The 14,704-nt window shown below is 45.0% G+C and overlaps 1 protein-coding gene across 1 annotated transcript; it reads left to right on the top strand.

Moving 5' to 3' along the window:
- The first annotated feature begins 8,212 nt into the window (after window positions 1-8,212).
- On the top strand, window positions 8,213-13,710 carry REM2 (RRAD and GEM like GTPase 2). The gene is made up of 5 exons (XM_031955028.1): window positions 8,213-8,441; window positions 9,742-10,077; window positions 10,332-10,405; window positions 10,961-11,168; window positions 12,624-13,710. The coding sequence occupies exons 1-5, from the start codon at window positions 8,342-8,344 to the stop codon at window positions 12,944-12,946; spliced, it is 1,041 nt and encodes a 346-aa protein (XP_031810888.1). The 5' UTR covers window positions 8,213-8,341; the 3' UTR covers window positions 12,947-13,710.
- Window positions 13,711-14,704: the final 994 nt, after the last annotated feature.

Genomic DNA, 14,704 nt, shown 5'->3' on the forward strand with positions numbered 1-14,704 from the left:
CAGCCAGCACCAAGGTAGAAGATACAATGAATCTCTCTTGCCTTGAAGATAGGGTTTGTGGGCTTCCTCGCAGAGTGCTCCTCTCCGACCCCTGGGAATGTTCCCAAATAACTCTCTCGAGTGGCTCACTGGAGCTGTATTTATGCTACTTCTCTGAGAGTGGAATTGTAGGATATCTCCCAGCATGCTCTCTGGCCCTAAGAACTTCAAGGGAGGTGTGAATTCCGATATCTCTTTCTAAACCCTGAAATCTCCCAAACATGTGAACTCCAATGAGTACTTAAATATTTCTTGCTTCTATGAGCTCTCTAAAGGTGTGAACACAAACATCGTTTCTATCAGTTGAACTTAGTACCTTGTTTCAAGTTCTGGCCCAAAATATCTCCTTCTAACATCAAATCAATCATATTGAACCATGCTAAATTAGATAATTATTGTCTCTATCAACTCTAATGGATTAACACTTTGTAAAGATTCCAACTTTAAGATATTTAAAATACTTTACAACAATGATTCTTTTTTTATTATAGCTTTTTATTGACAGAACATATGCATGGGTAATTTTTCAATATTGTCCCTTGCACTCACTTCTGTTCCAACTTTTCCCTTCCTTCCCTCTACCCCCTCCCCTAGATGGCAGGCATCTCATACATGTTAAACATACAACAATGATTCTTAACTTTTTCTGTGGCAGATTCCCTCGGCAGTCTGATAAAACTCATGGACCTTTTCTCAAAATAAACTTTTAAAATTAAACTAGGACTACAAAAGGAAAACAATTATATTAAAATGCAGCTGTTGAAATATTTTACAAAGAAAAGAAAAAAAAAAAAAAAGCAAGTTTATAAATGCCAGGTGAAGATTGCCTGCCTTAAAGATCCATAATTTCCTCAGTGGAGGTACTCCTATTGAAGCCAGTACCTATGATCAAAAAAATTACTATAGCCAACCTTCACATTTAGGGAGAATTAATACTTGAAACACAGATGTAATCCATTGTCAGATCTAAACAAAGTTCTATTTCATCACTCATACCTTCTCCACAACTCACCTTTGTCTGACTACTTTTGCCCTTTCACTGCGGGATGTCCTGTCTCCGTAGACATTCTCTCAAAGACTGTGCTAGCAGATTTTGCCATGGTAATTCTTACAAGCACCTCGGACTCTGCCAGTATAACCCTTTAGTAGCTGAAGTCTTGAGTAGGAAAAAAAGAATGAGATGTCACCCAGACACACTGTAAGTAGGGGGTGGTAGCTTTGTTTTCCCTGCCCTGATTTACCCTGCCCCATCCCGTCTCCATACTGGCAGAAAGACAGATATTGATTATACCCTGTGAACATCTTTCCACACAAAGTTAATTGCATAATGTTCTCCCTTCTCTCCTGAATCAGCAGGAGTCAGAGGAAGTTCTAAGGAAGCCACAAGGAGAGGACTGGGGATTCACCCGAAGCTCTCCCTGTAGCTTGGCTCCTATATGACTCAGCAGAGAGCTGCAAGTGATTTCCTTTTCTTCAAGTCCCTCTCAGGATATTGAGGGTGGGTTGTAGCCAGTTTCACCAGCCAGAGTGGCAGCCATCTACTTAGGGGCTACCTGAGCTTTGCAAGAGAGCATTTTCTCCTGAGAATCCTTCCATCCCTTATATGCCCCTGGGTCACTAAACCCCCCAGAGTCCTCAAGGATCACGTTTCCCTTCTCCCCAAAAGGCAAGAATGTACCTATCTCTGTGTTGGACTACCAAGTCTGGGGATCTTCATCAATCCGTATCAATGGTGATGGCAGCCTACCCAGCAACAATCCAGCTGTCAGTCTCTTCCTCACCTAACTGAATTTCTTACCTATGCCAGAATCTCTAGTTATGTCTCTGTCTGGCATTTTTATACTAGAAAAATTCTTGTAAAAAAACTGTTTTGTATGTGTGCGCCCAAATACTGACCTGACTCTCTGAATGGTGACAGCTCTGGACAAGATTAAAAAGTCGGCAAATGTTTATCTCTCCTGCCCCAGACTCACAAAGAAAGCCATGCCATGCTCTCTCTCTAAATCCCCCCAAGCAATGTCCTCCCTGCTTTCACACTGTGGTATAAATGACTAATAACAGAGCAGTTCCACTGACTCCCAGAGTACAGGAATTTTAAATGGTCAGCAAAGTCTCTGAAGAATCAGTCTCTAGAGCCATTTCAAACATCAGCAAGCAGGACTTACAGTCTGGTGTGTCTGTTCCTATGTAGAGAATTTATGCCTCATTTATTCAGCATTAGTCGAAAACACATGGTTCCATGTGACAGAATCTTTTTTTTTTTTTAATAATTGCTGATCACCTGTATTAAGCACCATCATTTTAAAAACATCTTTGCTATTTTTAATTTTGTGAGAATCATTCTAAAGTATATCGTACGTGTTCATGGCCTTCAACATAAAATTACTTTTTTCTTCGTGACTCAGGGCCATCCATGAATCATGGAACTGTTCTATATACATGCTACACAGTGGGAAGAGTATTCAGAGGTCTTGGAATCAGAAGACCTGGACTGAAATTCTGGCTCCCATTTAATCCAGCCCAACAAGGGCTCATTAAGCAGCTGCTATGTGTAAGGGCCTTCAGTGTGATGGGGCTAAGGATCCAAAGGCCAAAAGACAAATAGTTCCCATTTTCTTTTTATTCTCTTCCTAATAATATTTCATTTTTCCAATTATATATAAAGATAATTTTAACATTCATTTTTTATAATATTAGTTTTTATTTTTTCTTTTTTTTTTTAAATTTAATAGCCTTTTATTTACAGGATATATGCATGGGTAACTTTACAGCATTAACAATTGCCAAACCTCTTGTTCCAATTTTTCACCTCTTACCCCCCCACCCCCTCCCCTAAATGGCAGGACGACCAGTAGATGTTAAATATATTAAAATATAAATTAGATGCACAATAAGTATACATGACCAAAACGTTATTTTGCTGTACAAAAAGAATCAGACGCTGAAATATTGTACAATTAGCTTGTGAAGGTTTTTATTTTTTCAAAGTACATTAAAGTTTTCAACATTCACCCTTGCAAAACCCCGTGTTCCAAATTTTTCTTCCTCCCACTCCTATTCCCCTTCCCTAACACAGCAAGTAATCCAATATAAATTAAACATGTGCACTTCTTCTATACATATTTCCACACTTACCATGCTGCAAAAGAAAAATTAGACCAAAAGGGAGAGAAATGAGAAAGAAAACAAAAAGCAAGCAAACAACAACAAAAAGGTGAAAAATACAATGTTGTGATCCCCATTAAATCCCCACAGTCCTTTCTCTGGATGCAGATGACTCTCTCCATCACAAGTCTATAGGAACTTGCCTGTATCACCTCACTGTTGAAAAGAGTCTGTGATGTTCACATAATCTTGTTCTTGCTGTGTATAGTGTTCTTGTAGTTCTACTCACTTCACTTAGCATCAGTTCATGTAAGTCTCTCCAGGCCTCTCTGAAATCATCCTTCTGATCATTTCTTATAGAACAATAATATTCCATGACATTCATATATCATAACTTATTCAGCCATTCTCCAATTGATAGGCATCCACTCAGTTTCTAGTTCCTTGTCACTACAAAAAAGACTGCTATAAACATTTTATGCAATTCTTTAATATTCAGTTTTTAAAATTTTGAGTTCCAAATTTTCTCCCTTCCCTCCTTCATATATATATATATATATATATATATATATATATATATATATATAGTGTGTGTGTGTATGTATGTATATATATATATAATCATATAAACATATTTCCATATTAGGCATGTTGAAAAAAATAACCAAAAGACCAAAAAAGAAGAAAAGATAAAAACAAAAAATAAAGTAAAAATAGTATGTTTCAATATGAACAGTGCTTCTTTTAAAAGAGTCAGCTGAAATATAAAATTATACTATTTACTAGAATGTGAACCCAGCATGGGATCCCTTTGGGGGAAAGCATATTTTCGGGCTCCTTGAACCAAGGTTAGTCTATTATTTGACTCTGTATATGTGTAAGGTTTCTGTCCTTACACTCAATGATCTCGTACTACTATGTTTTTGAGTTATGTCTGATTTTCATAGTTTTTCTATCTCCTTCTTCCACTTGGAGTTGTTACTTCTTGATAATACTAACAGCCCCTCCCCTGCTTCTAAACTCTTACAGGCTTCTCTATCTGACTGCTAAAGGTACAGTTCTGAGTAAGGCTTTCAGTGAACTTCTTCTAGGACTTTCTACCTGGAATTTTAGGAATGGATTTTGTGCCATATCTTTTTGCTCATTTAAGAGTCTTTTTTTTTTTAAACTTTCTTTTTGAGTTCTCAGATATATTCCTAAGTAGTTAATTCTACTCAATATGTAACCTCTCTTGAGAGACTGGCAATGTATAATAGAAAGAATTGGTGGTCAAATCCCAACTCCAAAACTCCCTAACTCTATGACAATAGGCAAGTCACCAAACTTTTCCCATCCTCAGTAGGGTGAAACTGTAAAACAGGAACAAAAAGATAACACGATGTTGGGGTCTATTTGTAGCTGATAGATCAATATGAGATTGAAAGGCTCTAACACATGTTGCGCACAAATAGTTCATAGGAACATTTAGAGTGGAGATGTCTCTAAATTTACACATTTTACATTTGTTTTGAGCTACTGCAATTCTGCTTTGTTCATAAAGCCCAGCTCCCTCTTTGCAGGTACACCATTGCCGGGCAGTCCTGTTCCAATGTTTCCTATGTCTCACAATCAATTCTAAAGTTCTTCAGAGACACCTTGCAAGTGTCCTTGAATCTCTTCTTCTGAACTTCAAGGGACAATAATACTGTAGTAACTGTCCCACAAGGTTGTAATGAGTGTATAATGAGATAAATTTATAAATTTTAGCTGTTGCTACTAAAGTTCATGACACTGAATTTACTCCTGAAATTTCCATTTGTCCCTTCCTTCTGTGAAACCTCAGGGTTCCCTGTAGCTCATAAAAACAACACAGACAGATGGAATTGAGGCATGAGGAAAGAAAATGGGAGAGGGGGACAAAGAGTTAATGGGAGGACTGAACAGTAAAGTAGAAATAAGAGAGACAAACCCAACAAGACAACCAAGCTTTCTTAAATCTAGAGGGCTATCAATGGGGCTTTTTTAGATTCAAACCTTGACACTTCTTCCTAGGGCTTGAGAGAATGGAGGTCAGAGTCAGGGAAGGGAGAGGAGTCATTTCACCATTCCTTTGAGAGGAAGGTGAGTAGAAAAAGGAAAAGAAGGGGAGGCAAGAAAGGATCCACCTGTGGTTTTTGCCAGTTCAGAATTCAGGAAAAGACGTTCTATGTTATTTAATCCTTATAAATCTTGCTGTACTATCCCTTTATCTATTGTGACTTACTCTTTAAAAATTTTTTTCAATGAATTAGAATTTAATTTCTTTCCTTTCCAACTCCCCCCCCTTTTTTTTTGAAAAAAGAAAAAAAAAAGCCCTTATAACAAATAAGAGTCAAAGCAAAACAAATTCCCAAATCGGTCATGTCCAAAAATGCCTGTATCTTAAAACCATTCCCTCTCTACTAGGGAATGAATATCATGTTTCTTCAATAGACTGTGAGCTTTTCAAAGGCAGGGCCTGTCTTTTGCCTCTTTTCATATCCCCAGTACTTTCTTAGTACACTGTCTAGCATTTAGTAAGTGCTTAGCTTACTAAATGTTTATTGAGTGACTGACTAAGCTGCTGGAATAATGTTGTTCACTGAATTGGTCAGAGTTCTTAGATCTGTCTTTAAAATATTATTGTATATAAGTTGTTTCCCAGGTTCTTCATTCTACATCAGTTTATAGATTTGAAACCTGAGATTTCTCTAAAATTATCCCTTTTTATGTAGCAAATTATATGGCACAAGATATTTTACTTTAGGAGAAGCGCTAAATGTTGGGGTTCGATTATGTGAAGAATTCACATTCTTCACAAATGGCCATTCTCTTTGCCAAAGGTGGGTTTATTTAGAAGAAAAGGTTACAGACAAAATGAAGGGGTACAACAGACACCAGGAATAGTAAATATGAAATAGAGTTGGGAGAGCACATAGCAAGGAAAGGGGTTTTAATAATTAATGATGGAAAGGACAAGTACCCAGTGGAACTTACAATTAGCCAGGAGAAAGAAAATACTTCCAAGAGGTTGGGGCATGCCCTTAGCTAGCAGGCTAAATCCTAAAAGGGATTTAGCACCCTAAAAGAGTTAGTTAGCTGTAAGAAGGAGAAAGACACCATAAGGCATGGTGAGGATTGAGAGGAGAGACTAGTGGGGGGATGAGAGGACAGACACCACGTGGTATGGGGGAGGGATGAAGGGACAGACACCAGGAGGCAGAGTGTAGAGACAACTGATCCAAATGGAGTTCAGCAAAGATGTCATGGGCCATAAGCAGATTTATAAGGAAAAGAACCTCCGGGGCATGCCTTGGATTTCTGACTGGGCTGCCCACGACCTCCACAAAGAGTGGAACCACAATGCTAAATTGATCTCTATCAGATCCTTTCCCCTGCCTGCTCCAGGGAACAATTCCATCAATGCTCCAGTTTCTGTCAACTGAATCCAGCTACTGAGAACCTCATTACTTTCACTGTTTCTCATGTATTTCATTCTTAGAAATATCAAATTATGAGGGAAGTAATGTGGATAGAAGAAATGGACCATAATAAAAAAATCATCCTGTGTTCTAAATAATGAGGTGCAATTCTTCTCCTGTTCATGAATATTCTTCCCATTGGCCATACACAAAGGGCTGCACTTTGGAAAATTTGGAACACAAAGTGTTACAAAAATGAATGTTGAAAACTATTTTTACATATATTTGAAAAAATAAAATACTATTGAAAATTAACTCTGGGTCCTTGTCTCCTCCACCTTTTTGGACTTTAGGAGGACCTCACATTTCCCTTTTCCTGAGGCAGGAAGTTGTCAATGAAGTCATTATGATATCCCAGGGAATGTGGCCTCACAGTGTACCAATTTGGGGAGCAAAATCAAGTGGTCAAAAAAAAAACCATATACCACCACCACCCTCCCGCTTTCTATTTTGGGTCCTGCTTCTCCCTAAATTAATAGTGTGTCCCTTCCTTCTAATCCTGAGTGTCATGAACTTCCTTTGATAGGGGGATCTTAGTTTTTCATTCTTCATTCATTCATCAAATATTTACTGAACTCCTGATGATCAAAATTTTATAGAGAATAAAAAGAATGTGGAGGATTAGAGCTGAGAGGGAGAGTATTATTTCGTTCCAATCCTTTCATTTTGCAGATAAAGTAACGGAGTCCCCTGAAGGAGAAAGAGATTTACCTAATAAGACACACAGTCTTTGTTTTAATGAAATCCACAGTCTCACAGGAAAAATAAGATGTGTACTAAAAAACTTCTATAATACAAATTAGAATGTAAAACTAGAATAAGAGCTTAAAAGGGACTTTAAATAGCACAAGTTAACCCTTGCCTCTCAACCAACCTCACAATCCTACAAGATCATATCATGATATTTTTTGCTCACAAAGCTTTTAATGGCTCCCTTTAAAAAAAAACAAACACTTTTAATTACCTACCAAATAAAGTCAAAACTGTGCTAGTATTCAAGATTCTGCAAATTTTTTCCAAGCATCTTCTCAGTCTTATTCTCATTACTTCTTAATATGTATCTCATATTCCAATTAAAAGAAACTAAGCTATTCCACAAAGTAGTCTTGTACTTCCCTGCCTTTCCTCCGACTCTGTTCAGACTCTTTAAATCCCAGCTCATAGTCTGCTCCAGGACCCTACCCCACAACTCTACAAACCCTCTGAATCCCCAAAGTGGTTTTTACCTGAGGAAGTGAAGCATAAAAATAAAGCCATTTCTTTATTTGCTTGTTCCTCTTTCTAACCCTCCTGTATATTCTTCACTCTCTTTATCAGTTGTGTTTGTCCCTATGTCTTTCTGTCCAAATCTCTTACTCAGTATCCCTTTTATTTCTCTGCCTCAGGGTATCTGCCTTCAGACTTTGCTGTCTTTGTCACATTAGTGTCCAGATAGTAGGATGGGTGTGTGGATGTGTGGGGGGGATTCCAGAAGAAAGCAGCACAAAGAGAAAAGAAAGGGGTGGGGTGGGGAATCGGAAAGGAGGGAATCCCGATGACATCACTGCTCATTAGCATATGTGACTTCAGCGGGAGGTGGGGCTATTCCCCCAGGTGTCTAGGGGGAGTGGAGAGTGCGTGTGTTTGGGGGAAGGGGTGGTATTTAAAGGGAAAAGCTGACAGAGCTGCTGAGTGAGAGAAAGATTTCAGAGAGCCAATATTGCTGCACTCGCACAGAGATGCACGCGGACACGGACACGGATATGGACACGGATACGGACACAGCAGCCCTCTGTCCGTCAGGCGGTGGGACTTCCTCCCCAGTGATCCCAGCACCAGGTGAGGGGGGCTGATTTCTCAACCCCGGGACAGACTGACTGCAGCCCTGCGTGTGCGTGGGGGGTGGGGGGGCGGGGAGAAAAGGGGGTTGTAGGATTTTACTTATTTATCTTTGGTAGGAGGGAGAGGAGGGGCTGATCGGAAATTAAGACTGGAGAAACTGAACCAAAACAACCAAAAAAGAAAATAACCCCTCAGAATTGGGCAGGAATTCCCGGCTAAGGTTTGGGGGCTAAGATCGCAAGTAGGGATGTTAGCGGTCCCCTCTCCGTCTCGGATGTTGGAAACTGGTTGAAAAGCCCCTACCATCTTGATTAGCTTCTGGTTCCCCTTTGCCCCATCTTACTCTCCAAGAGCGCAGGTTAGCGGACCAAGTAGGGGGACAGAGAAGGAGAGAGAGAAAGAGGCTGAGGGGGGAGGGAGGGAAGCGCGAGGGGGAGGGAAAAAGAGAATGGAAAAGCCAGAATGTATCCCAGAGATGCTGGGAGGGGGACAGCTCCGCTCCCGAGACCTGTTGTGAAGGATTCTTCCAGGCTCCCGGAGCCGCGCTGCCACTGCCTATCGATCGGGCTATTTCTGGCCTCTTGGAGTCCCTCTTTGTTGTGTCTGAACCTCCTCCTGTTACACTGACCCGTACCTTGTCACTCACAGACGCACAAAGAAGCTCGGAGACGCGCACACACAGACTCCCCTTGCGCTTCCCCCTACGCAAACACTACACACTCTCCCACTCGCAGGGACAGCCTGGGACACGGGCGAATTCCCTTCTGCACAGCCCCTCTTGTGCTCCCGCGGAGGGGACAGGACAGGACAGTCCCCCTCACCCAGAAACACCTGGGCTGCCCAAAAATTCTCCTGTGTACCCACTCCCTCCCGGCCTAGCAGCTGACTTCAGAATTCACAATAAAGGAAGGGTGGCTGGGAGCGGGTCTGTCCGCGAAGCAGGCCGAGCCGAGGAAGGGGGAGCTCTCGGCCGCCGCCGGCCTGGGGTTCACGCGAGTGTCATGTGTGAGTGGGAGTGTGAGAGCCGGAGGTGCGCATGTGCCACCCCATACAGATGTACCTTTTGTAGGGACCTTCGTGGGGGAAGTCACATGGAGGAAATAAGGTCGCTCTGTTGAGAACAGCTGACAGCCCAGGTCCCTGGGGTGAGGGATCCTAAGGTCGGTCCTCATCCTACCATGAGAAGCAGGGAGAGTACAAAATCAGAGGTTCTTTCTGCAGAGAGGGTAAAGTGGCCTTCCTTCAGAGAGGAGGAGAGACTCTGTGTAACTGACCTCTCTTTGTCCCCCTGCAACAGATGCCTCCGTGCTGAATAAGCGGGACAAGCTACTGGCAGGGCTGGAGCGGGCTGGGCTGTCCCCAGCTGGGGGAGCGCCTCGGCGGAGGGGCAGCATGCCCGTGCCCTACAAGCACCAGCTGAGAAGGGCCCAGGCCGTGGACGAGTTGGACTGGCCGCCCCAAGCCTTATCTTCTGGCTCTTCTGACTCTCTGGGCTCAGGGGAGGCAGCGCCAGCTGGGAGGGGTGGTGTCTTCAAGGTGATGCTCCTGGGTGAGAGTGGCGTGGGCAAAAGTGCCCTGGCAGGCGCTTTTGGAGGACTCCAAGATGATAATGCCCATGAACCTGAGAATACAGGTACTGGGATGGGGTTCGCATATGGCCATAAAGATGGTACAAGGATGGGTCTCTGGAAACCTAAGATGACAGTATTTGAGGACCCAAGGTGGAGGGGGAAGGTTTATAGCCTTTAGGGGGTTGTTCCTTAGTAAAAAGTACTTAGAAAGATTGCCTTAGTGGCTGGGGTCCTTGGGTTGGATGTCCAGGCTGGGCCACCTACTAAAAGGACTCTCTTTCCCTATCTCCCCCCCCCCTTTTTTTTGTCCCAACAGAGGATACATATGAAAGACATATTATAGTGGATAAAGAAGAGGTAACATTGGTGGTATATGACATCTGGGAGCAGGTGAGATTCACAATAACTTTAAAACTAGGAGAAAGTAGGAAAGGTGCAGGGAGACTGTCCCATCATGGGAGATGCTGAAGGTTCAGGAATCAGGCTCCAAAAAGTTTCTCAGGGGCTCAGGCCTTCTGTTCACATCATTTTGACTAAGCAAAGTAGATAAGAACACTACCTGTTCTGAATGTTATAACTGACCCCCTACTCCTCTACCCTGACAGAGTAGGATGCTGGAATAAAAGAATGAAGTGCTGCATGCAAAGTTAGCCTGGAAGAGCCCAACCTGTTGGCAGAAACTTAGAGCTCTAAGTCAAAGAGGGAAGCTTACATGATAGTGAAATGGCATCAAGGTGACATCACATTTTTTAACCAACACCAGGGGATCCCACTCCCCCACAAACACACTAGTTTTACCATTTGGGTCTTAGGCAAACATTTTTCCCCATCCTAGGCCTACTTTCTCAACTATTTTCAATTAAGGCAAGGGATTGAAAGAGATGATCTCTAATGTCCCTTTTCTAGCCTAACATTTAGTGATTGATTTCACTCTCCTTCCCACAGGGAGAAGCAGGTAGCTGGCTCCGGGAACACTGCCTTCAGACTGGGGATGCCTTCCTCATTGTCTTCTCTGTCACTGACCGAAGAAGCTTCTCCAGAGTGCCTGAGACACTGCTTCGACTTCGGGCTGGTCGTCCCCATCATGACCTACCTATCATCTTAGTGGGCAACAAGAGTGATCTTGCTTGGTCCAGGGAAGTATCATTAGAAGGTAAATATCCTGAATTCATTCCTTTTTTCCAGGTCCAAAAGACTCCTTCCCCATCTCCCCTAAGAAGATTCTTCCCTACACCTGGCCCCCTTTTGTCTGAACCCAATCGTACCCAACTCCTCACCTTCACCAAGGCTCATGTTTCTAAATCTCCTTTTCTCTGGGGCTTGGAATTCCTTTTCCTCTCAACAAGCTATCTATCTCCTGGCCTGTCATGTCTCCTTGGCCTCCCCAATACTCCTAGGTTCCATTCTCTCAGCCAGATACCATTTCTTTGCCCCTTTTCACACATATAACTCCCTCATGCACTTCAGTCCCCTGCTTCTTCCCTTCATCTTCTCAGTAATCATAAACTCATAGATTAAGAGCTGGAAGAAATCTTAAAAGGCCAAGAAATCCAGTACTCTTGTATTACAGATGAGGAAACTGAGGCCCATAGTGACTTGCAAGGGTTACACAGCTGGATAATGTTTGAAGTGGTTCTTGAACCCTAGTCTTCCTTATCTCCTACACCAAGATCAGGTAGCAACATGGTGCAATGGATAGAATGCTGGGCCTGGAGTAAGGAATATCTTAGTTTCATTCTAGCCTCAGACAATTCCCAGTTTGGATATGTCACTTACTCTATTTGCCTCTGTTTCCTCAACTGTAAAATGAGGATGATAATAGCAGTACCTCCCAAGGCTGTGGTGAGGGTAAAATGAGATAAAAATAGTTATAAAGTGCATGACACATAGTAGATGCTATATAAATGCTTGCTATTATCATACCTACCCCTATTCTATTCTAATCAATAACCTTCCTCCTGTCAATCCAGTTCCTCCTCTCTTCCTCTTCTAGGCCCTCTCCCCATCCTTTCCCTTCTTCATGACTCCTTGCAGAGTCCCCCTCCCGCTTCCCTCATCCCACCCCGCTCCAGCCATCCCACCCTGATTCCTCCTCCCATCACTGTGCTGTTCCCTTTCCTCCTTTAGCCCCCATGGCATGAGGAAATGTGGTAGACTGCATGGGGTGGGGGCATCTGGGTTCAAATCCTGCAGCTTCATCACCTGGTAGCCCTCATGGTGGGGTACACAGAAGCTGCGGGAGAGCCCACAACCCTGGGAGGAGGAGCAAAGTATGAATCCCAGAATCCCAGCCCATGAACTTTTCTGGGTAGCTTGGAAGTTTTTGGAAAATTAATTATTTTTTCCCGATGGACAAAAATCCTGCCCCCTTCCCCGCCCCCCCCCCCCCTTCTCCTGTACTTTACACTGTGCATCCCAACAAAAACTAAAGGGGTTGTTCTGTGACGGGGCGGGCGCGGGGGCAGGCTTCCGGTCACCTGTAAGTGGGGGGCGGGGCCGATTATTTCCGCACCTCCCGCCCACGCCCGGGGGACCCCGGACACGCCTCCTGGGGGATGCGCGGCGCCTCGCGGGCGCCTCGCGGACCCGCCTCGTGTCCCCGCCGCAGAAGGCCGCCACTTGGCCGGGATGCTGAGCTGCAAGCACATCGAGACCTCGGCCGCGCTGCACCACAACACGCGGGAGCTGTTCGAGGGCGCCGTGCGCCAGATTCGCCTGCGCCGGAGCCGGGCGCGAGCTGCGGCTGCGGCCGAAGGCAACCCCGACGGCCCCGACGGCGCCGCGCAGCCGCAGCCGCAGCCCCCGCCGCCGCCAGCGCGCCGCGAGAGTCTCACCAAGAAGGCCAAGCGCTTCCTGGCCAGCCTGGTGCCCCGCCACGCCAAGTTCTTCAAGCAGCGCTCCAAATCCTGCCACGACCTCTCCGTGCTCTAAGGGAGAGCCCGGCAGGAGTCGTTGCCGTGGTCACCGCGGTTGCCATGGCCACCTCCCCTCCCTGCGCCCCTTCCGCCGGTTTCCGGAGAGGAGGCCCATCTAGGAGGCCAAAAACTCCCAGGATCCCACGGGTCTGACCGAGCCCAGAGAGCCTGGAGAGGCGGTCCTCGCCTGCCGGTGGGGGCAGTGACAGGTGCGGACGTCTCTGTCCGGGCCGCCCGCCTCGTTGAGGGCACCTTAAGGGCAGGGCCATTGACCCGCGGGCCCGGGGAGGGAAGGAGAGCGATTTGTGCGCAATTATCACTCCTTTTATTATCGAGATTAACGTTTTGGGCCGCGCTGAGGGCATTCTCCTTTAGGAGGCTCCTAGAAGCGAGGCTCGGAAATGCTGCGTTGAAACTTACTGCAGGATTTGCCGCCTTTGTCCTCTGTGCGACGAAGTCTTCGAGAGATTCTTAAAGGCAACGTCCTGAAGGGCCCGCCCGGAGACTTTTTAACCAGACACATTTCAGCCTCCCCTCCCCCCTTCAGTTGCACTTGGCTCGCCTCTCCTTTAAGAGGTCCTTAAAGGCAAAGGCCCGGACTTGCAATAGTTGGCGACTCCTTTCAGGATTTTCAGATTTGCCTGCTGGATTGGGGCACCTGCCCTTTAAGATTCTTACAGGTAAGGACCGGCAGTGTACCCGTCCGCAGGCTCCCCGGGCTGACCCCTGGCCGTCGCTGCCCAGTGGTACTAGCCTTTGAAATAAAGAAGCGTTTTTCTACTGCGCCCCACGCCCCGTGGCTCTCTGGGCTTCGCGGGGTTGGGCGTGGCTGCTGGGGGTCCCCGTCGGGTAGCAGTTTACATTGGTAGAGAGTCAGCCTTGTCTGTGGTTTGTGATTTTGTGGGTTTTCTCCCTGTTTTACAAACGAGCAGCCTGGGACCCTGAGAGGTAAAGGGACTTGTACACAATAGTAAATGCAAGTTCGGAAGTTGGGGGGGGAGGGGGGAAGCCGGGGGGGGGGGGGGGGGGGGGGGATGGGGACTCCTGCTGGCTCCCAGACCTCCTTTTGCCGGACCTTACCTGGTAGGAAGGTATAGGTCATAGGGTCCCACGCGTGCTTTAAAACGATGAACTAATTTTACCCTCACAACTTTGCCCACAGCGGAGAGGGCTACAGTTTTACCGCTCGGTGGGGACAGGGGTTAAGTGACCGCCACTAAGTATTTGAGGCCAGCTTTGAACTCTCAGGTTTTTCCGATTTCTAGGTTGAAAGCTTTATCCACTGGGTCACCTAAGGTCGCTAGAACATAGAGGAGGATAGTGACTTTTCCAAAGGTGCCCAGCTAGTAATAATGGAGCTGATGGGAAGTTTCAGTGGGAATAGCGATGGATTTGAAAGCAGAGAGGATGTTGGGTCAAATTCAGGGTCTGCTAAAGTTCCTTCCAGAGAGCCTGTGAATCCAGGCTTTTTGTGTTGTAGTGATGGACTTGGAATCCTGGCTGTGAATCCTAATGTTTTTAAAAAAAAAAATCCAGTTAGCCCTTGGCCTCTGTGTCAGTCTTAATGACCCTGACAGTCAGAGATAATAGATGTTCAATGTCATAACACTGGTTTAATATCAAGTTCCTCAGGAATTCTTTCCAGCCCCCATTGCTTCTCTTCCATAGCCTTGCAAAATCTTGGAAGGACCTCCCCTAGCATGCTCAATCTGGTCTCTAAACACTCTCTGGAGCTGGAGGTGGAGGAGTAGAATGGGGCTGGTGTGCCCCCACT

The sequence above is a fragment of the Sarcophilus harrisii genome, chromosome 2 (assembly GCF_902635505.1).
Source record: "Sarcophilus harrisii chromosome 2, mSarHar1.11, whole genome shotgun sequence".
NCBI lineage: Eukaryota > Metazoa > Chordata > Mammalia > Dasyuromorphia > Dasyuridae > Sarcophilus > Sarcophilus harrisii.